The following is a 27,897-nucleotide window of genomic DNA, read 5'->3' as shown; positions in this document are numbered from 1 at the left end:
ACACACACACACACACACACACACAAAATAAAAATAAAATAAAAAAACCCTATCCTTGTGTGAGGGTTTTAAAAAAGTGTATGGGATGTTGAGGTTAAAATACCATGTAGGAGGAGACAGATGTGTGAGAACCACTTGTACTGCTGCTTTCAATACTAGATACTAATCACAGGCACAGAAAGACCTCAATGTGTAATGAACATACACAACTACAACAAATTATCAGGATTTATTATTAGCACATTAAGTCACCTTTTTACCTCAACCTAATTACATGATGTTCAATTGAGGCAGTGCTTATAAGAAGTAGTGGTTTCCTCTGAATTCTCACAATGTGAATATTACAATATTAAGTGGATCTTTTAGGTTGACTCAAGAAAAGAACAGAAAATACTAGTAAAACCTACCAAAAATAATTCTCAATAAAAATGTTTTTAAAAGCCTATTTATAGATGAGTATGAGGAGCTAAGGGAACCAAAAAGGTTTGGGGAAGCATCAATGGACTAGCAACAGTTATTATCCCTAGGCCTGAAGAAGTATAAAGAAAGAAATGTTGCTAAAATCTGAATGAGGACTGCAGCCAGGAAAAATACCTGGTTATAACCTATGGGAAAGAGACTGGTCAGTGACTGATTTGGACTCCCAAAATTGCAGCCCAACTTGCTGCTGGGGTCCAGCCAATCAGGACTGAGCGAGACGTGCTGGACACACCCTGGAGCCCTCCTACAGTCCCTTCCCAGCTGGCCAACCTCCCACATCCCTTCCTGGCCCCAATTGTGCATTGGTGAAGGTGAAAAGATAGTAAACATGCATATCCCTGTCTCAGACGTCCTACCCTCTTATCTCTCATGAGTGCTAACAATTGGCTGAACCCAAAAAGAAATCAGAAGGCAGGCAAGCCCTGGTAATTCATTAACAGAAGTTAGCCTCCAAACACCCAAAGTAAAGAAGAATGGACAATGGACATATTAGCTAACTCTTGTTTATTCTTCAAGCTTAAATTCAGACATTATTTCCTAGATTTCCCAACCCTTCCCACTCCCTCACTCCCTAACTATGTTCTCTGATAGGGTTTACTAGGGACTCCTATACTTTGGATAATAAAACTAACTTACTAGCCGAAACCAGTTTGGCTCAGTGGATAGAGCATCAGCCTGAGGACTGAAAGGTCCCGGGTTCGATTCCGGTAAAGGGCATGTACCTTGGTTGTGGGCACATCCCCAGTGGGGGGGGTGTAAAAGGCAGCTGATCGATGATTCTCTCTCATCGATGTTTCTAACTATCTCTCTCTCTTCCTCTCTGTAAAATATCAATAAAATATATATTTTTAAAACTAACTTACTATTTCCCAAAACAAAATAACAAAAACAATCCTGAATGGACAGCAATAGTGGTTAATAAGACTCTGGGATCAGGCTGGTAGAATTCAAACTTCAACTCAACCACTATGTGGTATGTAACTTTAGACAAGTATTTTTCTTTATAAAATGTGGATAGCAAGACCTATCTAGCAGAGTCTTAGGGAGAATTATTAGAGTCTTAGGGAGATAATCTATGTAAATAAAGCACTTAGCACAGTGCCTTGAACATAGTAAGTACTACCCTACCTATTATCAGGAACATTTTAGTTTGTATTCTACAAACTAAATTCTACAGCGCCTCTAAATAAAAGGGTAAACACTACTCTGACTTATTCTAATTCTTTGGTTATTTGGTAATTTCATAATCAGAAGCTAAAAAACCCCAAAGTATTTTTCATCTCTAATTCTTAGAAAAACTTACTTCATTATCTAATCTTAGACTTTTCATGTGCAAAGGCAATTCTGTGACAGATATTGGGATAAGATTTAAAGTCTGATCATAATACAAGCAGTAGTCATACCCATCCATCCCCACTGGAGTTTCTAAAGCCTAAAAGCAGTAGAATGTGTTTGATTATACCAACATTGCATTAAATATTTCAGAATTTGTCATTATAAGTCTATAAAAATGTAACATCTTACTTGTATAAAAGGTGGTATTTCACATAAGGATTTTGAATAAGGAGAATTAAACGTTTTTCTTTGAGAGCTCTCAAATGACAGCTTTCTAAGTCATCATAGGGTCAGGAGGCCTTGCTTTTAGACTCAGCTCTGTCACTAACCAGCTCCGTAACCTTGGATATGCTGCCTCCGATCTGCAGGATGGCCTAGTTTTCTCCATTTTTAAATTAAGTGATTAAACAAAATGATCTTTAGAACATATTCTACCTTTAAAGTATTATGACCAATCCTCGTCTAAGTAATTTGATCTTGGTCATTTTCAGTATAATTTTCAAGTATTAGTGAACACTACCATTTATGTATTTCAGAAGTTTGCCAATTCATCTTTCCCAATACTTAGCTAAGGTTTGAAGAAACATATTTGCCATAATACACACAAGAAAAAATTATCTCAAAATGCCCACAAATAAACATTACTTTTTAAAAAATCCAAGTTGCAAGCAACAAATGCCATTTATACTCTGCACTTACCGGAACAGCTGCCATGAGTGTAGGCTTCAGCACAGTACAGTCTCCTTTACTTCCTTTTTTAATTTTGCTGGACTACATTAAGGAATAAGTAAATAGGATTAGGGCAACAAACTTTAGTAAAAAATGTTATAATTTAAGTGTTAGCAATAACAAAGGCAGAAATTTATACATATAATATGATTTTCTACTGCTCTGTGAGTTATTGGTTAAAACTGTCATAACCTATAAGTCTGAAGTATAAGTGCCTTAGTGCTTTATCCCATAGATTATTTCTTCTAACACATTTCAGCCTTTCTTAGAGGAGAAACTATGATGCAGAAGGAGAATGGGATATTTTGGTAAATCAAACATACTTATAAATAACATTACCATCAAACACAGCACTGACTAGGCATTTTTCAATAAAACAAAACCCCTTACCTGAGGTAAATGAAACACTAAAAGAAAATTGAAGATAATTTTAACTTTCTTTGATTAGCTAGAAGGCAAAGCCACCATCTCAGTCACCACTCTGAACATAAATTGATATACAAAATACTAACTTGATCAGATTGTGGATGATAGAATACTGAAGACACTGCCAGTGACCATGTAGTGATATGCACATATATTTGTAAATGTATGTATATTTTTTCCAATCATTTATTTTCTTACTTATATACATAAGTACTATAGGGGATTTCAAATGTCAGAACAGTAGGTAGAAAAACTGGTAATTATCTATTAAAGAGGTAGATAAAAATAACAATCTGCTATAATGCTGTTAGTCTGTAAGTTTAGCCGTGTCACATGTTAGCTGTGGCCAACACAGGTGAGAAGAAAACCAGCTCTTAAGAGGTCCTCTGGTACCACCAGCTCTGCCACATAGAAAGTTCTTCTGGTAGAATTTGATAGCTTTTATCTTACTTTTATTTATGACAAATAGAGGAAATAAAATACCTTCTTGGGTTACACAAATGTGCAAGTGGAAACCTGCAAATCCACACCATACACAGAGGGCTGCTCTATAGAAAGATGGGTTTTTATGTCCTTCAAGACCAAGCTGATATCCACGTCCTGCTGACCAGTTTTTGCTTTAGAGAGTGGTTCCAGGATAGCAGTGGCTACAAGGAGTCCTTCCTGGCTTTCTTTATTATTCTTAGTAATATTCCAGTTCTTGTCTTTATTATGATCACACTAACCCCTACTTTTGACCATATTGCCATCATCTGCTGGCTTCCAACATGGTTTCTCTGGTCTTCTATCTTTTTCTGATTTCTTATGTAAGGGATACTCTTGGGTTTTTGATTCCTGGTCAGATTGAGGCTCTTTATAATAAAGTTTATTTAAAAGGTAGGTAGGCCCTGGCTGGTTACTCAGTTGTTAGAGCATCAGCCCACGGACCAAAGGGTCACAGGCTCTATTATGGCCAAGGGCACGTACCTTGGTTGCAGATTCCATCCACAGCCTCAGTCAGGTCTCTTGCAGGAGGCAATCATTCAGTGTATCTCACATTGAAGTTTCAATATTTCTCCCCCTATGCCACCCTGGCCCTGCTCCCTTCCACTCTGTCTGAAAATCATTGGGAAAAATATCCTCCGGTGAGGATTTTTAAAAATGTAGGTATGAATGCCCCTGACAATATTATAACAGGATTGTAATGTACTACTTGGCCGGAGATACAGTAAGAATGAAGTCAGACCAGCAACAGACTCCAACTGCCCCCGATCCCTACACTGAGGCTATTGTTTTCATGAAGTCAGTGAAAGCATGGGCTTTGTGTACTTCTCTGCTGGGGTGGAAATCACACTCAAAGCTTATTGAAACTTCATAAGCTGTTTTGAAAACATCTCTGAACATAAGAAAAACTAACTACAATGCAGCAAATGTGATCAGCACAACTTTTAATTTAAATTTTAAAAATAACTTAAGCTCCAGTTTCATTCATAGATCTATTACGACTTCACTAGATCAAGCTCTGTTTAGCAGTTTACTTGGTAGTTTACTTATTTTATCCATTACTATTCTAGCGGATTTTAAATAGCTGAGTAGCTTAGTGAAATACAGCATGTTCTCCATTTTACAAAGAGGTTTGTGGTCCTTAAAGTACAAAATAGGTAATTATTTGGAAAATAGAAAATATTATCATGGTTAAGCCACTTAAAAGAGTTGGATTATCCTTGGAGGTAGAGTAGTATTGTAGTAATGACTATGAGGGGACACAAGGGACATTCTGGGGTTCTTTTTCCCCCCCATTGATCTAGGTGCCAATCACCACAAAATCTACATTTATATGCATATATTAAATTTAATTAAGCAATACTCTTAAGGATTGTGCACTTAAGGAAAGTTTACATGCAAAAACATTCCCCCCAAAAAAGATGACTGCAATCTCAAAAAATATATAAAAATATAGACATTTTGCAAGAGTCAATAAGAAATGGATGAAAAAATCAACAACTTATGTAAGAATCAAGAACAAATGAAGAGTGATATAGCTTCAATAAAAAACACCATGGAAAGCTTCAACAGTAGACTAGGAGAAGCGAAAGAGCGAATTAATGAACTAGAAGACAGGGAAGCAAAATACAGCCAAACTGAATTGAAATTGGAGGGGGGGGGAAAAAAAGACACGAGGAGAGCCTAAGGGAACTATAGAACAACATGAAATGAAGCAACATAAGAATAATAGGGATGCCAGAACAACAGGAAGAAGAACAAGGGTTAGAAGAAATATTTGAAGAAATAATGTCAGAAAACTTCCCCCTTGTAGCAATGAAAAAAGTCATACAAGCTCAGAGAGTCCTACACAGGATGAACCAAAAAGACTCATACCAAGACACATCTTAATTACTATGGCAAATATTCAGGACAAAGAGAGAATCTTAAAGGCTTCAAGAGAGAGACAGAAAGTTACATACAAGGGAACCCCCATTAGATTATCAAATGACTTCTCAACAAAAACACATCAGGCCAGAAAAAAATGGAAGGAAATCTACAAAGTGATTCAAACCAAGGGACTGAATCCAAGAATACTCTATCCAGCAAGGTTATCATTCAAAATTGAAGGGCAAATAAGGAGCTTCACAGACAAAAAAAAAAAAAAAAAAAAATGCTAAGGGAATTTATCACTACCAAGACAGCAGTGCAAGAAATGCTAAAGGGACTGGTGTAAAAAGAAAAGGTAAGAAGGAACACAGTCTCAAAAAATCAAAATGGCTACAAACAAGTACCTTTCAATAATAACCTTAAATGTAAACAGACTAAATGCTCCACTCAAAAGACATCGAGTGGCTGAATGGATAAAAAACTACGACCCATATATATGTTGTCTACAAGAGACCCACCTCAGAAAATAGGACACATATAGATTGAAAGTGGGAAGGGATGGAAAAACATTTTTCAGGCAAATGGAAATGAAAAAAAAAAGCTGGGGTAGCAGTACTTATTTCTGACAAAATAGACCTCAAAGTAAAGGCCATAACAAAAGATAAAGAAGGCCGCTTCATTATATTAAAGGGATCTATACAACAAGAGGATATAACCCTGATAAACATTTATGCACCCAATGCAGGAGCACTCAAATGCATTAAAAATCACCTGGGAGATATCAAGGGAGAAATTGACAATAATACAATCATAGTAGAGACCTTAATACACCACTGACATCACTGGATAAATCAACTAGACAAAAAATCAGCAAAGAAACAGCAATTCTAAACGACACACTAGATCAGATGGACCTAATTAACATCTTCAGAGAATTTCATTCCCAAAACCATGGAATATACGTTATTCTCAAGTGCTCATGGAACATTCTCAAAAACAGACCACATATTGGGAAACAAGCAAAGTTCAAAAAGATTGAAATTATATTAAGCATTTTCTCAGACGACAATGGCATAAAATTAGAAATAAACTACAAAAACATTCCAAAAAATACAAACACTTGGAAGCTGAATAGCATGCTACTAAACAATGATTGGGTTATCAATGAGATCAAAGAAAAAATTAAAAGCATCCTGGAGACTAAAGACAATAAAACACAATATTGCAAATCCTATGGGAAACAATGAAAGCAGTACTGAGAGGGAAGTGTATAGCTCTATAGGCCTACCTCAAAAAACAAGAACAAATGGTAATAAATCATCTAACTCAACAACTCAAAGAATTAGAAAGAGAGCAACAAGAAAATCCCATAGTGAGCAGAAGGAAGGAAATAATAAAGATCAAAGCAGAAATGAATGACATAGAGACAAAAAAAAATGCAAAAGATCAACAAAACCAAGAGCTGGTTCTTTGAAGGTATAAACAAGATTGATGAACCTCTAGCCAGGCTAACCAAGAAGCAAAGAGAGAAGACCCAAATAAACAAAATCAGAAATGAAAGAGGAAAAATAACAACAGACTCCACAGAAATACAAAGGATTGTTAAAAAACACTATGAACCAATCTATTCTAACAAACTAGACAACCTGGAGGAAATGGACACATTCCTAGCAAGACGCAACCTTCCAAAACTTACTCAGGAAGAGTCTAAAAATCTTAATAGGATGATAACTATGGAAGAAATTGAAGCAGTAATAAAAAAAAGCTTTCAGCAAACAAAAGCCTGGGGCCAAATGGCTTCACAGGGGAATTTACAAAACACTCAATGAAAAACTAAAACCTATCCTCCTCAGATATTCCAGAAAATTCAGGAGAAAGGAACACTTCCAAGATCCTTCTATGAAGCCAGCATCACCCTAATACCAAAACCAGAGGACAACACAATGAAAGAGAATTATAGGCCAATATCCCTCATGAAAATAGATGCGAAAATCCTCAACAAAATTCTAGCAAATAGAATCCAGCAGTACATCAGAAAGATCATACACCACAAACAAGTAGGATTTATCCCGGGGATGCAAGGATGGTATAATATTTGCAAATAAATAAATGTGATACATTACATAAACAAATTGAGAGATAAAAACCATATAGTCATATCAATTGATGCAGAAAAAGCATTTTACAAAATCCAACACCCTTTCCTGATAAAAAAAAAAAAAAACCCTCAGCAAGGTGGGAATAGAAGGATCATTATTATTTCCTCAGCACAAAAAAACCCACAGCCAACATCATACTCAATGGGCAAAAACTAAAATCATATCTCTAAGAACAGGAACAAGACAGGGATGCCCACTCTTACCACTCCTATTCAACGTAATGCTGGAAGTACTAGCCATAGCGATCAGACAAGAAGAAGAACTAAAAGGCATCCAAATTGGAAAAGAAGAAGTAAAACTGTCCTTATTGGCAGATGACATGATACTGTACATAGAAAACCCTAAAGACTCCATCAAAACATTACTAGACTTAATAAATGAATTCGGCAAGGCATCAGAATATTAAATCAATGCCAAGAAAACATTTCTATACACCAATAATGAACTTACAGAGAGACTATAAAAGCAATCCCATTTACCATAATACCAAAAAAATTAAGATACCTAGGAATAAACTTAACTAAGGAGGTAAAAGACTTATATGCAGAAAACTACAGGACACTGAAAAAAGAGATAGAGGAAGATGTAAACAGATGGAAGAACATACCATGTCCATGGACTGGTAGAATCAACATCATTAAAATGTCCATACTACCCAAAGCAATCTATAGATTCATTGCACTCCCGATTAAAATATCAACAGCATATTTCACAGACCTAGAAAGAACACTCCAAAAATTCATCTGGAATAAAAAAAGACCCCAAATAGCCACAGCAATCCTGAGAAAGAAGAATAAAGTAGGAGGGATCTCAATACTAGATTTCATGCTGTATTACAAAGCTATTGTTCTCTAAACAGCATGGTACTGGCACAAGAACAGACATACAGACCAATGGAATAGAATAGAGAATCCAGATATCGACCCAAACCACTATGCTCAATTCATATTTGGCAAAGGAAGCATGAACATACAATGGAGTCAAGACAGTCTCTTCAACAAATGGTGCTGGGAAAATTGGGCAGATACATGCAAAAAAAAACAAAAACCAAAAAACAAAAAACAAAACAAAATACAACTAGACCACCAACTTATATCATACACAAAAAATAAACTCAAAGTGGATACAGGACTTAAACATAAGACTGGCAACCCTAAAAATACTAGAGGAATCCACAGGCAAGAAAATCTCAGACATATGCTTAGAGAATTTCTTCACTGATACTGCTCCTAGGGAAATGGAAGCTAAAAAGAAAACAAACAAATGGGACTACATAAAAATAAAAAGCTTTTTCACAGCAAAGGAAACCATCAATAAAACAACAAGAAACCCCACTGCATGGGAGAACATATTTGCCAACAATATTAACGATTAGGGTTTAATCTCCAACATTTGAGAGAACTCATACAACTTAACAAAGAAAAGATAAACCACCGAATCAAAAAATGGGCAACTGATCTAAATAGAGACTTTTCAAAAGAAGACAGAAGGAAGGCCAAGAGACATATGAAAACATGCTCAAAGTCATTAATCATCAGAGAGATGCAAATCAAAACAACAATGCGGTTGCCGAAACCGGTTTGGCTCAGTGGTAGAGTATCGGTCTGTGGACTGAAAGGTCCCAGGTTCGATTCTGGTCAAGGGTTGCAGGCACATCCCCAGTAGGGGGTGTGTAAGTGGCAGCTGGTCGATGTTTCCTCTCATCGACGTTTCTAGCTCTCTTTATCTCTCCCTTCCTCTCTGAAAAAAATCAATAAAATATATTAAAATATATTTAATAAAATATATTAAAAAACAAAACAAAAAAAAACACAACAATGCGGTACCATCTTACACCTGTCAGAATGGCTATCAACAAATCAGCAGCCCAAGCTGGTTTGGCTCAGTGGATAGAGCATTGGCCTGTGAACTGTAAGGTCCCAGGTTCGATTCTGGTCAAGGGTATGTACCAAGGAGGCAGCTGATTGATGTTTCTCTCTCATTGATGTTTCTAAAACTCTCTATCCCTCTCCTTTCCTCTCTGTAAAAAAATCAATAAAATATATTTTTAAAAATCAGCAAACAACAAGTGTTGGCGAGGATGCGGAGAAAAAGGAACTCTTTTACACGACTGGTAGGAATGTAGACTGGTGCATCCACTGTGGAGAACAGTATGGAGTTTCCTTAAAAAACTAAAAATGGAACTCCCATTTGACCTAATGATCTCACTTCTAGGAATATATCCCAAGAAACTAGAAACACAAATCAGAAAGGATATATGCACCCCTATGTTCATAGCAGCACAATTCACCATAGCTAAGATTTGGAAACAGCCTAAATGGCCATCAGCAGATGAATGGATTAGAAAACTATAGTACATCTACACGATGGAATACTATGCTGCAATAAAAAAGGAGTTCCTACCATTTGCGACAACATGGATAGAGATGGAGAGCATTATGCTAAGTGAAATAAGCCAGGCAGAGAAAGATAAACATCACATGATCTCACTCACTTGTGGAATATAATGAACAACATAAACTGATGGGGGAAAATATAGATAGATAGATAGATAGATAGATAGATAGATAGATAAATAGATAAACAGACAGATAGATGATAAATAGATTGATCGATACAGAGATAGAGAAATGCCAATCAGTATGTATAGCCTCAGGGAAGAAATTGTGAGGTAACCAGAAACCCAAGGATGCCTGAGAATGCCTTCCTAGCCCTGCTAGTAATCATCAGATGTACGGTAATATTACCTGGGGCAAATGGGGAAGTATTTTGGACGTATGCTCCTGACACTACACAGATAAGACTCCTTACGTGGGCTGAACCCCCACCTAAGGTACTCACCAATAATACCAAACACCTTGGTCATCCAGGAGGACCATGGGAGGGGCAAGAAAGTGTAATTACACAGGGGTCTCCACCCAGCTTCCCTTTTGTATGACACAAAATCAAAGCACTGCCTCTATGTGTGTAAAATTAAAGAGAGGTTTCTGGCTTTTGTGGACACCAAAGAAAAGGTGTCACTACTATCACTACTAGTCCCTTGGAGAGGTACAGAAAATGAAACAAAGACCTGGTCTATAGAAAAAGAAATGGACAGCCAGTATGAAATGGAATTGCCATGGCCTAGAACAAAGAATATCCTTACATGATATTATTCTACAATGTAATTACATTTTTTCCAGATTTGTGTTACCCCAATTACTTATAATAGTACTTCAAACCCTTGGGAATCAATAAATCAATCTTTTAGGTGCTTGGAGACAAAGGTAACACATCTCTTGATATTCTAGAACTAGAACAGCATAATATACAATTATCCCAAGCAAACTTACGAATTAACTCTTTGAATGTCTTGCAGCAATTTAAAAAGGACATGAAAGGATTTAATCCCTTCCATTGTGTAGAGGGCCTCCTGGGAAGGCACCTGAGCATTCTATACTGGCCCCTCTTGCTCTTTTGGCCAAGAGGGACCCATTTCTCACAATCTAATTGCCCACAGCTGCTGTCTGAGCTTCCTGTTCATGTCAAGGTTGAAGCTTCGTGATGACTGGTCCATGGATCTGTCTCTTACCCAGTGGGGCGAGATGGGCCCTCCCTGGAGAAGAAATCTGGGTTCCCCAAGATATATGATCAGTGTTGGGGCCCCACAAGCAGGTGAGGGGATCCTAAGGCAGGAGCTGGACATGGAGGCCACGGGGCATAGGATACCAAGGAGATAGAACTGAACCTCACATCACCCTGCTTGGCCCCAGAGGATGGCTGGTTAGCCAGAGACGGGTAAGATTCCACAGGGAAGAAACAACATAAGACAGGCACAGTCAAAGAGGGGGCCACCAGGAGAGAACTTAGGAGTCAACTGAGGTGGGGTATAGACCCTCACCCTCCCAACTTTTCAGGGGCCTGAACCTTCACCCCTGCTGAGGGAGTCTCCTGCCCCCATGGCTCCTTAACTTCCCATGCCCAGCTCAACTCGGGACCCCGGTAAAAGACAGAGACTTGGCTGACAGCAGCTGCTCTCTCACTACAACAACACTTGTTCGAGTTGTCTTGTACCCATGATGTGGGGAAGTGGATTTTTGATATCTAAATCCAGCCTACCACCAGGAATGCTCAGGGCCTACTTAAGAAGGCAAATAATCCTTTCCCCTAATATTTACATGGTAAAATAAAATTGTTTTAGAGTAACAGTAAAATAGTAGACAAGTTTTCAGCTAATTTAAATTGGCTAACTGAAATAAGCGAATATTCTAGAAAAATTAATTGCACTGGACAAAAAGCTGTCCCTAAAGAGTTAACTAAAATTTTTATTGGTAGTTTATTTCATGATAAAATCTCACAACAGGAAAATAACCTAAAGCAGTCATCTTATAGTGCAAAAAATTAAAATTTAAAAGCTATCAAATCTACACTGTAAAATTTTCAAAAGCCTCCTAATATTTAAATCAAAAAAAGGGGAAAGCAGAAGAATATCATATAAGGAAAAAAATCCTGTAAGTAAATTACATCTAAGGTACTCACCAATAACATCAAACACCTTGGTCATTTGTACTTTATAGAAAATTAATTGTAATGCTAACATCAAGACACCCATGAAAAACACACATGGTGTCAAAAACAAGCCAGAGGAAAATCATTTAGGCAAAAAATGAAAAAGGATCCCAAGTCAAATTTATAGAAAATATTCCTTTATTAACATTAGATCAAGAATATGTTTGTATATTTTCATAAAACAACTCTGAGACCATGTGGATTCAGACAACAAAGAGGACTTGACAGGACTACTCTAACCATGAAGACAGAAGAGAAGCAGTCCAGAGATGGAAGACGCTGACAACGCCTTGCCATAATAGCAGTCAGCAGCTGTGTATCACTGCAGGTTGCCCAGGACCAAACCAGAGGGGGTCGTATCTGGATTACCACCATTTGTCCACCATCCAGAACTGAAATATCATTGCTGACATATACACATAAGGAACTGTTTGACATTGAAATTGGGTCTCAAAAGAACTGGTGGCCCAGAAAGAAGCTCACTACAGACTGATTCATATGCCTTTCAGCATAACCATTATTGCTTGTCTCATTTTTTATTCTTATAAGTATATTTCCAGTAGGACATGATCTCACTCATCTATGGGAAATGGTGAATAACATAGACTGATTAACAAGAACAGACCCAGAGATAAGGAGCCATGGGTCAGAATGTTGGACCTCAAAGGGAGGGTGGGGATAAAAGGGAGAGATCAACCAAAGGACTTGTGTGCACACGTATGAGCCTAACCAGTGGTCAAGGACAATAGGGGGTGGGGACATGAGTGGGGTTGGTAGGGGATTGGAATGGGGGGCTGAGGACAAATATGTGATACCTTAATCAATAAAGAAATTTAAAAAAAAGAAAAAAATACATAGATATTTAACTTAATATTATAAAACCTACCTAACCTCCACCTAAAATAGTATGTCTATAAAAAAAAAATATTACAATTTCTAAATGTGAACACCAAGGGGACATCTTCCTACTAAATGCATATTTCATCAAGATTCCCAAATAAAAGGCAGCACTGCCAGGGATTCTGAAAAATGACAGCTGGGCCTTCAGTGATGGGACCCCCCCAATGATGGGAGAGAACCAAGTCATTCCTACCTATAGTCAATTTGTCTTTCAGCATTCTGAGCTCCACAACTCCCTTAGAAGCTCTTCTCCCAACCCCTACAGTATCTGGCTAAAGCTTTTCTACAGCCAAATAAGAAATTAATCAGAGCTCCTGACAGTAGGTATTAGATCTGTGAATTCAAATGACCTTACAAACATGAATTAGCCCTACCCATTATTTGACTTCCTGCTATTAACTAGAAGGAAGGGACAAGACTGACTCAGGGTAGATATATGGGGGCTGCTTTTGATATACTGCAATGCTATCCAATATAACTTTCCACAATGATGACATGTTCACTATTTGTGCTATCCATATGGAAGCCACAGGAAACTTGAAATGTGGATAGAAAAATTAAAAAAAACTGAATTTTTCTGATTTAATTTTAATTAATCAATATTTCAATATGTAGCTAATGGCTACTGTATTGGACAGCATAACTCTACAGAAAACAGGGCCAAAATTCTACCACCAAATCTCTCCAAAAACCCTCTAACGTTCATGAGTAATACGTCAGAAAAAGTGGTTTTATTCTCTGTCCTAGCTCACTGAAATAAAAATCTAATAGAGAAAAGTAAGATAAAAAAATTATTATTTTCAAAATAATTTAAAAATATGTAGGTAAAACAATGTAAAAAACAAGTTTATTTATAATAGCTACTCGTTGCTCATAAGAGCTGTTTTTGAAGTCAAGGATAAGTTTTAGCTGAGCTAAACTATCCCATGCTTTAGTAATATGTTCTCAGCCAAATAATGAAACTTGATATGGTCATGCCAATATACTTAAAAGCTTGTCACCTGGTCAGAGAGTGTAAGTGGAGAAGAATATCCAATTCTACAGCCATATGTAAAGCAAGATATCTCTGCTGTCAATTCTAGAACATGAGCCAAAGGCAGGTAGCCAATATATGTGTCCTTCGGTCTAAAACAAAATAAGAGAAACATTTTAGCTTATTTTAAAAAGGCATTGTAAATCAGAAATGTCAACAACTTCATCATTTTAATATATATTAAGTTCAGAGAATGCCAACGTCAATTCTGATATCTAAAAAGGAAGTTGAATGATTCTCTTACCCCAGGCCAGGAATTCTCTCACACTGGCCTGCCATTCCAGCTATCAAATTGCTATGATGCATCATCACTCCTTTAGGTCGGCCAGTAGAACCACTGGTGTACATGACAATTGCCATGTCCGAAGGAGTTGGTCTATTTGGAGGAACGCATGCTAAATGAATGAAAAAACACCGCATTAATTACTGGAACATACACAGACATCCATGATACCGTCACTAGAATCAAGATAATAGATATACCCATCACCACCCTGAGTTTTCTTGGGTTCTGTTTTTGTTGTTGTTACTTATCTCTAAGGTGACTTCAACTCTAATATTCTAATATTCTAAGTTTTAAACTGCACATTGGGGTTTCTGTGTAACCTCTTTGCTAGCCCAGAATATACCAAAATGTCCAAGAAGACAAAGATAGATTATCAGAATTAAATAAAAGTTAAATAAAATTCTTGGATTTTTAAAAATTAGTTTATATTCTGTGTGATACTATAATTGTGGACACATGTCATTATACATTTGACAAAACCCATGGAATGCATAACATCAAGAATGATCCCTAATGTAAAGTATGGACTTAGAGTGACTATTCTGTGTCACTGTAGGCTCATTAATTGTAACAAATGTACCATTCTATTTGGAAAAGCTGACAGTGGGAGAAGGCAGTATGTTTGTAGAGGCAGGGGGTATATGGTATGTGAACTCTCTGTATCTTCCCATAAGTTTTGCTGTGAATCTATAACTGTTTTACAAAATAAACTTTTTAAAAATTAGTTTATGAAACTGAATTACAGTTTATGCCCATTTCAGTGTAATTTTACCACTGAAATAACCAAATATATAAAGTTATACATAAATTGACTAATGCTAATGCTCTTTAAAGATATCTACTGTCAGAGTTTTTAAACCAAGGAAATTTGAACTAAATCCTTCATTTGATGAGTAATGGATGCAGCAGTAGTAAATACAGGGTAGGGCAAAAGTAGGTTTACAGTTGTTCATATGGAAAATAATATGATAATTAATAATGTAAGAATAAACTGTTTCATGTATTTATAAGTGTAAACCTACTTTTGTCCACCCTATATGTTAAGCTCTAAGTATACAATATTACACTTCTTATTATCATAATAACTATTTACTCAGTTAAATTATCACAAAAAGATGTCTTATCTAGTGCAGAAATGAGTGGAACTAGTGATCTATTATGTTATAGATACAAGGACCCAATATTTCCATAGTTTATTGCCAACATCTTTTGACGAATCAGCAGAATTGGCAACAGATCCCTATTGATCAGGACTTCACATTTAAGTTTATCCCAATCTTGCAGGGTTGACCTGATGCTGAGAGACAATTCTCCACGGTCTTTCAAATTGCCACATATCTTGTGAATGTAAGCATTGACTTTATTCTAGAATATATTTCAAGAAAGTTTGCACAGTTAACAGCCTTGGAAGACAGAGATAGAGTCTCCCTCCAAAGCAAAGAGTAGGCTTGCTTACTGTCCAGTAAAATATACATAATCTCTTTCTCCAAGGCAGAGAACAGGTATGCTTACTGCTCATTGTTAAAATTCAGGTTTCCTAAGATCAGGGTTCCTCTCCTATAACACAACCCACTGCAAATGCAGGTGTCATCTAACCTTCTTCACATTGCCCTGTGGAAACTGGAGTGCAAGGAAGCAACATAAATACTAGAACTCTGGGTACTGCTATTGCTGTGATTAAACAACTGTCCTTCATATCTGATTCAGGAGTCTTATATCTCCAAGAAGTGGTGGCAAGCTCACTTGCTTGTTTGCAAGTTGGTAAAATATCAGCCCCTATGTCATGCTCCACAAGTGGTAGAGTCCTATACTTGATTGCTTTTATTGAAAACATATGTTAAGTCACTAATGATCTAATATTCATAAGCTAAACAGAGGTTCAACCAACATTTTCTTCTGCCAAAATGAATCCTTTCCTCATCTATTATAGTAAAGTATCATTACCTTCATATTAAACATGGCAGAAAAAATATTTAAATGGAATGTTTAATTTTTTCAACCCTCTTGGCTTCTCTGCCAAGTGTGAAATATAAAGTCACAACTACATAATAAAAAGTAAACACAAAAGTTAAATGATAAATATTTATTCAATATATTATTTAATTTCCACAACTGGTATTTTGCTACAAGGTGGACTGACTTGTTTCTAATGAAATACCAACTAAACAGCTTTGCAATCCCTAATACATCATTAAGATCAGTAGAATTAAGCATTTTTAAAATGTACTGAATGGAAGGCCTGATACCTTTTTCTTATGTGAGGTCTAAATTAGAAGGTTATTTGAAATAAAGAAAAGTTAGGCAGCAACCACCATCAAGTCTGAACCATTGTGTACATCTCTACTACTTAGTAAATTTTAAAACAGTGGTTAGCTTTAGAGGAAAACCTGAATAATAAATATATGGGTTTGCTAGTTTTCAAGCATTTTAAAACATTTCTAATCAAATAATTTTAGGCTTTTCACTTACATCATTTCTTTTCCTAACCTACTGAAACAACTATGAATAGGTTAATAAATTTGTTTTAACTGCTTTACTTACAGTTTTCTGACTTGGATCCCAACTCTTCTACTGATTGCATGCTGTGAATCTCAAATCCTTCAGGGTACTCTGTTTTATTGACAGTCTTATTGTCCACATAAATGATATGTTTAACACAATTGATTTCTAACAATGCAGTCTGTTGAGGAGAAAGAATTCAGTTATTAAATATGAGCCTGCAGTAAACTCAATTACAAAACATTTCCCTGTCCTGTCATATAACACTACCATAATTAAAAGAAAATGTAATACGTACCTTAAGTTTACTTTCCAGAAGTTCAACACTAGTAATCAGATAGGCAGCCTCGGATTCATTTAACCCATGAACTACAGCTTCACTGCCAAGTGTGGCATATAAAGTCACAACTACATAATAATAAATAAAAATAACACAAAAGTTAAATGATAAACGTTTATTCAGTATAGTATTTAAATCAGCCTTTAATGATCAGCATACTCACAGAAGGAAATATATTTTATTATTTTACTTGACTTCACAGTCTTTGCTATATTACACTTCAACCTTGCTTCCAATTTACTGATACAGTATTCCAAAATTTTCCTAACAAATTTTCAGAATTCTAACTTTCGAAACCTGAAGAAACCCAGAAATACAGGAAGTGCCACGACTGGTCAAAAATAGGTAATTTAAGATGATCAAGGCCAATAGATTCTCGCTGAACTTTTAAAAAAATTTCTCAGATTGTCCTAACAGGTTTGGCTCAGTAGATAAAGTGTCAGCCTGAGAACTGAAAGGTTCCAGATTTGATTCTAGTCAAGGGCATGTACATTGGTTGCGGGCATATCCCCAGTAGGAGGTGTGCAAGAGGCAGCTGATTTGATGGATGTTTCTCTCTCATCAATGTTTCTAACTCTCTATCCCTCTCCCTTTCTCTCTGTAAAAAATCAATAAAATATATTTAAAATTTTTTTCTTAGATACATTTTACATTCAATAATATTTTATATTCATTTCAAGTGTACAGCATAGTGGTTAAACAATCATATAATTTACAAAGTGTTCCCCCTGATATTTCCAGTAACTTACTGGCACATACATAGTTATTACATATCATATTATTAACTATATTTCCTTTCCTATGAAATATTTTACATCTTCATGACTATTTTTTAACTACCAATCTGTACTTCTCAGTCCCTTCACTTTTCCCTACAGGTCTCCAATCCACTCCCCTCTGGCAACAATAAGTCTGTTCTCTGTATGGATGAGCCTGTTTTTATTTTGTTTGTTGATTTATTTTGTTCTTTAGATTACACATATAAGTGATTTTTTTTCTTTTTCTGACTGATATACTTTGTTAGCATAATACCCTTTAATTCCACCCATGCTATTGAAAATGGTAAGATTTCATTCTTTTATATGGTCTGGCTGACCTGTCAATGAAGGTCAGAGCTATTCCAGCAAGGGCTCCCCTGTGTCACACACTTTCATTGGTCATAGTGCCAAAGAAAGGATAAGTCCTTGAGAATCCTCACATTTTGAGCATCTCAAGTCAGAAGATAGGCCATAAATCACATTCTCACTCTGTCTAAGAAGCTTTCTCTGTGGGTCTCATGTTCACACTGTTTGGAGACTTCTAAGCCTAAATTGGAGTGGACAGGGAGATCTACTCTTTAGGATCTAACAGACAGAAAACATAAACTGAAACTCAGAATAGTTAGAATAAGAGGACATCTGCTAAACTTAGATAGGCTTGGAAATTCAACTCTAGGCTGGTAAACAAAACAACAACATTGTTAAGAACTGCTACTTTTCACAAGCTGCTGATTGTTAAAGTTGCGTGAAGCATATACAGGGAATCATTTTCATATTACCTATTTTTGTTAGTTTGAAATGCAAACCCTTGATTCCTACACCACACCTATAGTGTTCTATTTTATTCAACAAATAACTGAGTGCTGGCACTGTTCTGGGCTATTAATAATTAAATATAATTTCTTGAACAATGGCTAAAAATATACTCAATTTTACTTTCTGGACAACATAATCTAATGCCAATTCAAGCTGTCACATGCTTCTTTCCCAAGTAAAATGGGAAAAGTACAATAAGAGACCTTGAAGTGAAACAATGAACTAGAATTACCTAAAGCAATTATTTTTGTGTGATTATTTGTGGGTCACTTCCTAAAAATGCCCCAAACCCCAAATCTTTCAAGTACAATTCACTTCCAATTAAAAAGTAAAATTCTAAATTCTATTCATTAAGCAACCAAATCTCATACTAGTTCTTCAAAGTTATTAATTTTAACAGGAATTGTCAGATATATTTTAACTATGTTACATACTATTTTACAAACATAATTTAGGCAGATAAATGACTAAAGGACACCTACTTCAAAAAATTAAAGATTTCAAGACAGTTTCACATGTAAACAAATCCCTCTCTCTCCCCCTCCAAAAATACAAGGCACTTACGAGGAAAGTTGTACTTAAAGCAGGTCTGTGCTGCAATCATCCATTCAGCCCTGGTCTCACAGAAAATGGCAATAGTGCTCTTTGGTTTTAATCCCAGTGCAGTGAGTCCACTACCAAAGTTATTCACTCTGTTGTTCACTTCAAGGTAGTTCATCCATTTATAATTTCCAAGAATTAACTGTTAAAATGAGACATTCTCTAATATTAGTACATTTGTCCAAGCAAACAATTAAAAAACTATTCAAAGTATGAAACTTTAAAGTTGCCCTGAGGTGAATATTCAGAAACTATGGCGACCTTCAGAGAATTAGTTACACAGCACCAGAATGGAATGCAATTATTTATTTTTAAAAGCTTTTTTGTAATATTTTTATTGATTTCAGAGAAGAAGGGAGAGGGAGAGATAGAAACATCAATGATGAGAGGGAATCATTGATTGGCTGCCTCCTGCACACCCCCTATAGGGGATCGAGCCCACAACCCAGGCATGTACCCCTTGCCGGAATCAAACCCAGGACCCTTCAGTCCGCAGGCCAACACTCTAACCACTTAGCCAAACCAGTTAGGGCAGGGATATTTAAAAGGCACTTGATTTATGATCAAGTAAAATGTACCCTCCCCTTAAAAAAAAAGTAAAAGCCCAAAAATGTTTTACCTTCTTAAACACCTTTCCATTTGGCTGCATTTCATTTTCTTCACTTAGGACTTCCCTGGTCCCAAGGCTGTCCTTCTTCCCAAACTTGGATATGGCATGATCAAATAGTTTATCAAGAGTGTCTGCTCCAGGGATGTCTATGACAGCTAGTGAGTCGAAGTGTGTGACAGAGCGATATGGACTTCCAGGTTTGTCTGAAGTGGGCTTAGCTTTTATTCTCTTTGCCATGGCGTTTTTCTTCTTGGCATTGGTAAGAAAATACCATGGAATAAATATAAGGGCACTGTATATTGTTATTAACAAGTGGACAGGCAGCAAAATAATGGTGGGCACATTTAGCTTAAGATTCATAGTTGCAAGACTTCTAAAATGGTGTTTACTTCTTGTTATCCTTTGGCTTCAAAAGCCTTATTTTGCTGAAGAAGGCATTAATGGAAGCAGCAGAAAGGTAGCAGTATAGCCAAGGCAGTTCAATTTTAATGATATAGATAAAAAAGTTAGTAATCTTTGGAAGCCGACAAAAAAGTACACCTGTAGGTGAAGACAATGAGCCAGGCAGACAGTAGGAAAAAAGACAAAAACAAAAACAAGAGTATTAACAAGTTGATAGCACACTAATTTAAATACTCAGGTCTTTATATATAATTGATTTGATACAGAAAGCTGAAATAACTGGTCTGAAAACTGGCATTTCCTATGTTAATCATTATTGCCATAAACTTCTGAATTTAATCCTTCCTAGGTTTTTAGGTATAAATGATACTCTGTGCATCATTCTGTGAGTTGAGTAATACTATTTAATACTTACATGAATGCATGAATATGATATTTAAGTTTGGCTAAACTTTGGGTGAGTAGAGATGCCAATAATGAGTTCCTCTTAAATATGTATATGTAAATCAGAAATATGTATATGTAAATCATATTTAAATCAGATTTGGTTTTATATCCAAAAGGGAAAACAATCCATCATTTTAGGTTTATTTCTTAAACATCAACCAGAACTCTTTTTCTGAGTTCTTTATTAAGGTAAATTTCTCAGATAATGTTGTCTCCTATCCCCCCCAAAGATCAGAGCAATACAATCATAAAACCATTTCCTAAGTGTCTATTTTGTGCTCAAAATTGCACCAGTTGCATATTTTTGTGACTACTGATGAACCAATTGCATTCGAGAGTCAGGAATGGTAGTATTAAGTCTGAAGTACTAGTGTAAGACCTGGTAAATTAACACTTATGAGCCAAACAGCACACCAGATAGAGCGAGCATTTTTCAAACTCTTTTGAGAGGAGGGTGGGTACAGCTAAACCACTTCTTCAAATAAAAACATTTGCAGATTGCCCTGATATAAAACTAAAGTGGAATTGCTTTGGCTGAAGCAAGGATTGGGAGTATCCAGAGTCTCACCCTGTACTTCCTAGAACCCCACTCCCAAGGTGACCACTGAAGCATTTCCAATGTAAAGTCCTACAGAAATACACAAGTGCTATGTTGTGCAGGAAAAGCAATAAATGTAACTGGAGTTCAGAGGAAGTACAAATGCCAAGAGTAACTAGTGGAGGATCTGTGGAAATTAGACTTAAGCTGGACCTTATGTTGGGGATCTAGAAATAAAGGAGAAAAATGTAGGGCATTCCTGGTAGGAGAACAACATGAAATACAGATGTAGGAATGAAAAGATTTTGGGAGAATAGAGAGTGCCAATAATATGGACACTAGGCAGACTGAGGTACAGAATATTCCTTGGCTAAGTAGGCTACAATGGTACAGAATCTGACAAATCAGGCAAAGCTGTTTTGGTTTGATTAGGAGAAAATGGGAGGTCACTGCAGGTCAGAAAAACAGTGCCAATTGGAAAAGAACTACAGAAACAGCCTCCAGAATACTATCTTTCAGGGAGTATGCCTTCAGCTGAGAAAGCTATTTTGGCAAATGAATGTGTATTTTAACCATAAAAATTAAAATATTACTTCACTTGGAGACAAACTGAAGCTCATCCTTCTGCAAATGTTGTGGAAATGGACAGGCAGACTACTGACCCCATGATAGTTGTTTGATTTTTACACCAATTACTATAAAATGGTAGCTTAATTCTGCCTCTGCTTTTGTTTATTAATTGAGTGTTGTGAAATTAACAAAAAACTACAAGTAAAAAGATCTGGGTTTCAGTCCCCATCTTGTTCGCTAATTGAGCAAAGACAGCTGCTTGAGCTTGAAGTAAGATTAGATCAGTAGCCATTCATATTTTCCGGCATATAAGACGACTTTTGAAACGAAAAAAAGTCAACCGAAAATCGGGGGCAAAAGACCAAAATTGCACAAAAATTACCTGCAGATCTTTACGGCAAAGTAAGTCTTTTCTTTGAAGTGGGGGATAGTCTTATACAGCGAATATAGGCCTAAACCTATGTTTTAACTGTAAAATTAGGGGGTCGTCTTATACACCGGAAAATACGGTATTTAAAGGTGATGGGCCCCTTTGAGAATCCAGTGAGAACTATGAACCCAATTCCTCTAAGAAAAATATGCAAAACATTACACAAAATTTCAGGGGAATCATGTGTTCCCTGAAGCACACCCATGAACCCCAAAAGGTGACACCAACTCTGAACTAAGGATTTCTGGCCTAAATAATTTCTTGGTGCCCTTCCAACTTCAAATTTTGTGATTTTCCCCTACCTAAAAATAGCTCTCTCGGTCTCTCTCACAAGTCTGGTCATTCATTTCTTTAAGAAAAGGTAAGTCAAGTGCCTGGTCCTCAATATGCAAGATCCCCTTTAACAATCCTCTCCATCAGACATTGCATGACTACCCAGATCAACAAATATTTCTATTCTCTAATTTCCTACATCACTTTAAATGTCAACCACTCATTATGATCCTTTATTGTACCATAATTTCCAAACATCTAAGCACCCAAGCATAGAGCACAGACCAGTAGTTCTCAAGTCTATCAAACACAACACTTTTCTTATACCAAATATTTTATAATACCCCCTAATAAACATCCAAAGATACAGATGATCTACATACACACACAATTTTAAAAATTCCTTACTGTTATTATAAAGGACTATACAAATGAAGTTAAACTAAAATAATATTTGTTTCAACATATAAATTCTCAGGGACAATACTACAAAAAAAGTGTTCAATTGAGTAAGTGCCCCTAAGAGGTGAGTAGAACCTCATTCTTATTTCAGAAATTGTCAGACTTGGAGCTGAAGACATAAAAAGAAGTAGAAGGCAGCTTTTGAAAGGCTTTATAATCTAGTTGAATTTAAACTGTACTGTATGTTTCTTAGTCTTTTATGTTGTTATATATGCTTAATATTTTACACATGTTTACCTTAAGCTTTGGTGGTAGGGAAATGTTTTCTCTACTTAAATTCTCATAATATAGAGTCACATTTATGTATACACACACACACACACACACACACACACACACACACACACAGGTAGGGTTCAAAGAACATTCAAGTGAGGAGCCATCAGAGAGATCATTTAGTCCAAAGATTTTCAAAGTATTTCTAGTGATGTTCGTTCATTTGAATACAATTTTATATTGATGTGAAGATACAAATACAGATAAAAGTAAATAAAGAGCTGCTTTGGTTGGGGAGGCTGTGAAAGCCCCTAAAGGGATTACTGGAACCTCCAGTGCAGCTGAATATTTTAACCACTGATATTATCTGATCCCTTATTTCAGAGAAGCAAACCAGGGATAGTGCAAATTGTAACAGAGGCCCATCTCCAAGTCTGGTGCTGTTTCAAGCCCACCAGCTAGCCTCTGTTCAGTTTTGCCTATCATCTTAAAATCCTTCCTTGTCAAGAGTTTTCCAGGGATATACTCTCATCTACTGATAAATTCATTTAAAAGTAAGATTTAAACACCTTCTATGTGTAAGTTTAGAGCACTTAATACAAAGATGAGTAAAACATGCCCTGCATTCTATGTATGCGTGTACATGTATTCATATATAATATATGTCATGGAAGGGGCAGGGACATCAGTTCACAAATATATAAGATAGAATATGATAAATCTCATAAGAGAAACAAGAACATAATGCTAAATATATTCAAGGGAGGGTAAATTGTACCCAGTTTGGGGGGGGGGAAGAGATGAGGGAGAAAGTAGAACCACCCAGAAAGGTTTCACAAAAACATAGCATTTGAAGTGGGTGTGAAGGATGCCTATGTTTTCAAAAGGAGAGGGTGGTGATTAGGAAATGAGGACAGTCCTATCAGAGAGAACAAATGGATGAGCAAATTAATGCAGCAAAAACAGTGCAGTATGTATTGGAAATGCAGCAAGTAGTGAGCAGATGCTGTAATGCTATTCCACTTTTATGATATAGAGCAAGAAATAAACTGAATTGTTCCAGAGTCAACTTTACTAGATTACAACTATACATGCATCTGTAGGTAGTAAATGGGCTGAACAGTTAGGAGATCTGGGTTCTAAACCCAGTGTCTGCTATGAAGTATGAGTTTGAAAAGTTATATGACCTCTCATTGAAAACCTTTGTATCAGTGGTACCATGTGTAAAACAGGAAACTGCCCTAACCGGTTTGGCTCCGTGGATAGAGCATTGGTCTGCGGACTGAAAGATCCCAGGTTAGATTCCGGTCAAGGGCATGTACCTTGTTTGTGGGCACATCCCCAGTAGGGAGTGTGCAGGGGGCAACTGATGATGTTTCTCTCTTATCAATGTTTCTAACTCTCTATCCCTCTCCCTTCCTCTCTGTAAAAAATCAATAAAATATATTTAAAAAAATAAAACAGAAATACTACTTGTAGTAGCTACTGCATGGTATTGTTGATGGAATCCTTCATTTTATCCAGCTTAAATGTAATGGGCAATAATAATCAGTTCCTGGAATATACTCAACACTCTTGCCTCTCTCTTTGCTGTATTTACTCAGATAAACCATGACTTGGTTAAGCACCTGTATCAACATAGCTGAATTTGACTGGAGAAAAACTTGACTGTGCTGAATGTCCCCCCTTTAAATCTGTGATTGCTCCCTCAAGTGGGCCATACTGTACAGCACTAGTCTATACACTGGCCCGCTCTCCAGGGTTTCATGCCTTCTTCTCTCTCCAGAACACCAATGTGTGTTCTGAAAAGAACTTCCACTGCCCACCAAGCATCTGCCCACCTACTAGCATATGTGGCCACATGATCTCTTCACTCCTGTGACTATAGATGAACTGGTGAGGCTCCCAGGTAAGGCCAACCCCTTTCACTCATGCATGGCACCTTGTCATAGAATAAAAACCTCTATGGGTTCTTCCCTGGATTCTCCCCTCACTCTTGCCTCATTAATTTTTCCTGATCTACTGAATTGTTGCCATCAGCATTATAATGGGCTATTACTTCTTTAATTTAAAAACCATTCCTTGAGAGCTGATGAAGGCCAAACTGGGAAGAAGCAGGCCAATAAGCCTCAGCCCCTGCCACTATGGTGGCTGCCTCTTCTAGAAGGTCCTCTGGTCTAATTAGAATATTACACTTTTCTTATTCTAGATTAGCCAGAAAATGGCAGGACATCATATTTAGTCGTAGAATAGTTGACTGGTCATGATGTTTACCATTCCATATAGAAAGCATATTAATATCCACTTATTGAGCATTTACAATGGGCTAGGCACTGTGCTCAATCCTATACATGCATTACTTTATTTAATCCTTCAGAAAACACCTTTAAGGTAGCATCCTCATTTTACTGCTGATGGAACAGTCTCAGAAAGATTAAATAATTTGCCCAAGATAACATAACTAAGCAGGGATTTTTTACTCCAGTCTATCTGATTTTAAAAAGTCCATGTTTTTAGCTACATTGTCTGTGACCCTAGTCATACTGGTATAATCTAAACTGATAAGAGTGACAAACTCTGTATATAAAGAAATCTTGGCAAAAAAAATTTGAGCACTGATCTGCCCTACAAATCAATGCAGTTTTATTATATATCTGTCAGCTCATTGTAAGTTTTATTTGACTCAAATGGGGGGGGGGGGGGCTTTTAGATGTCTAGTAAGTTCTATAAGTTTTATGGAAAATCAGAGGCTATTTTATTTTATTTTTTTGTTTTGAGGCCAAACTTAGTAGAACTATTTCATTCCAGTTACTTCAAAGTTCTGAGATAGTTAGGCTAAATGCAAAAAGCATTAGTGATACATTAAGCTCTAGTATACAAAGGAAACAAATACTACATACTGATTAAAGTCCAAATTTAAAAGAAATCATCATCTTCAGAAGCATATGACAGAAACATCATCATTTTAAGAATGATAGAAACTAATAAGCTGAAGTCATATAAAGCCAAGACAATTTCAGAAGTTTTAGGAAATGGACTAAACCAAGCAAGGACCCATGCACCTGCCAAGCTATAACACAAAGCATGGACAAATTAATCTGTCCTTAACATAAGATTTTATAAAAGTGTAAAAAATGTATATTTGAAAATCAATGATTAACTATGTAAGTGCTACTTCAAGAAATCACATTTTCAAGTCACACATCATTAAAGGGTAATTTACCCAATAAAGAGGCAATTCACCTTCTGAAAAGATTGGGGTTGCATCAGAAAACTATTATAAAAGTTTCAAGAGATTAAACAGATAACATACATATTGCACTTGCACTTTAAAATAGCATATTTCTCCACAGATGTTGCACCACCAAGACTTTTGTAAAGGGTGGAGTGCTTTTTTCAAAATCCTATTTTCTTTCACACATTATTAAAAAGTTCCAAATAATTTAAAAATGTACAGGATAGAGTTCAAATACTATGTTAAAAAAAAGAATGACTGCATTTGGTTAATAAAATCAAACTTTACCAATGCTATATTACAATATAATTAATTTTATATTAATAAAAACAATATTTTAAGAAAATAGAAGTCATTGAGAGTAGCTAGAAAGATCTTTTGCTATCAGTCTACAAGACTGAATAATCATGTGAAATACACATCTGTCTGCTCCTTGTAAATCTTATCTGACTCAAATTGGTAGACTAAAATTATCACTATGAAACAGCCTGTTCAAACTTTAAACCCAATAATTAAAATGAATTTGAAAATTATAATAAATACATTCATTTACTATTATAATAAGTTATAATAATACACTTGAAAACTGAAAAACAAAATAAAAACTTAGGGTGAATAATATAGATGCCCTGTATCAACACATTGCACCTGTGCCTATCTATTTTGACTAGAAGTATCTAACAACTATGACTGATCTTTCGATGCATCTCTAACAAGATTACTGTTTACTTCATCACCTGGAGAGATAGTAATTGCTGAAGCTTCCATCCTGCCAGTCTCTTCTCAGCTTTTCCCAGAAAAGAAAGCATCTTAGCTGCCATGTTGAAGATGATCTTTCATACTCTAAGTACAAGTTCCCTCCCATAATGCCTTTAAGAGCTTTCCCAATTGGCATCAGATAATGTTTTTTCTAGGTCACAGGACGGTATAATTGGGATCCTATCTGAAGGTGTTGAAATTAGGCTATCTGGGAGATATGTTGCTGCCTATAAACATCCCACACACTGTGTGCATCTATTTCCTTATTCTGTGATCACAACGTAAGTTTTTAATATGCAACTTTCTAAAGTTGGGAGTTAAGTGTATAATTTAATCCAAAGCTTATATTTAAGGAATTTTGAGGATAAATTATGTTAGACAAACATGATATTACAACCCAACTTTATTAAACATCATGAAAAGGGAGAAAACTAAGTTTGGGGAGTCATATGTTTGGAGAGAAATATAAAGGTTTCAGTGCTATAAACAGGAAGCAGATAGCACAATGCTTGTCTTTGAGTAACATTTATTTTATTTTTATCATTGTTCTATTTTATTACTAGTTATTGTTGTTAATCTCTTATTGTGTCTAATGGATAAATTAAACTTTATCATTGGTACGTATGTATAGGGGGAAAAACATACTATATATAAGGGTTCGGTACTAACTGCGGTTTCGGACATCTACCAGGGG

General features: G+C 36.2%; 1 protein-coding gene across 6 annotated transcripts in view; it reads right to left on the bottom strand.

Moving 5' to 3' along the window:
• ACSL4 (acyl-CoA synthetase long chain family member 4) overlaps positions 1-27,897 on the bottom strand; it is an 89,886-nt gene that overhangs the window by 20,323 nt on the left and 41,666 nt on the right. For 3 of the 6 annotated variants that reach the window (XM_045587402.1, XM_036454420.2, XM_036454418.2), the window contains 7 exons: positions 19,881-20,120; positions 19,226-19,403; positions 17,046-17,155; positions 16,790-16,928; positions 14,207-14,357; positions 13,931-14,054; positions 2,515-2,586 (listed from right to left, as the gene is read on the bottom strand). In XM_045587402.1, coding sequence (XP_045443358.1) covers positions 2,515-2,586; positions 13,931-14,054; positions 14,207-14,357; positions 16,790-16,928; positions 17,046-17,155; positions 19,226-19,403; positions 19,881-20,108 — 1,002 coding nt within the window. In that variant the 5' untranslated portion in view covers positions 20,109-20,120. Of the gene's footprint in view, positions 1-2,514; positions 2,587-13,930; positions 14,055-14,206; positions 14,358-16,789; positions 16,929-17,045; positions 17,156-19,225; positions 19,404-19,880; positions 20,412-27,897 lie in introns of all 6 variants that reach the window. The other 3 variants (XM_036454419.2, XM_045587403.1, XM_036454417.2) reach the window with 2 other exon arrangements.

The sequence above is a fragment of the Pipistrellus kuhlii genome, unplaced genomic scaffold (genome assembly GCF_014108245.1).
Source record: "Pipistrellus kuhlii isolate mPipKuh1 unplaced genomic scaffold, mPipKuh1.p scaffold_m20_p_29, whole genome shotgun sequence".
NCBI lineage: Eukaryota > Metazoa > Chordata > Mammalia > Chiroptera > Vespertilionidae > Pipistrellus > Pipistrellus kuhlii.
The sequence above is the reverse complement of the archived record's forward strand: the minus strand, read 5'-3'. Positions and strand labels throughout refer to the sequence as shown.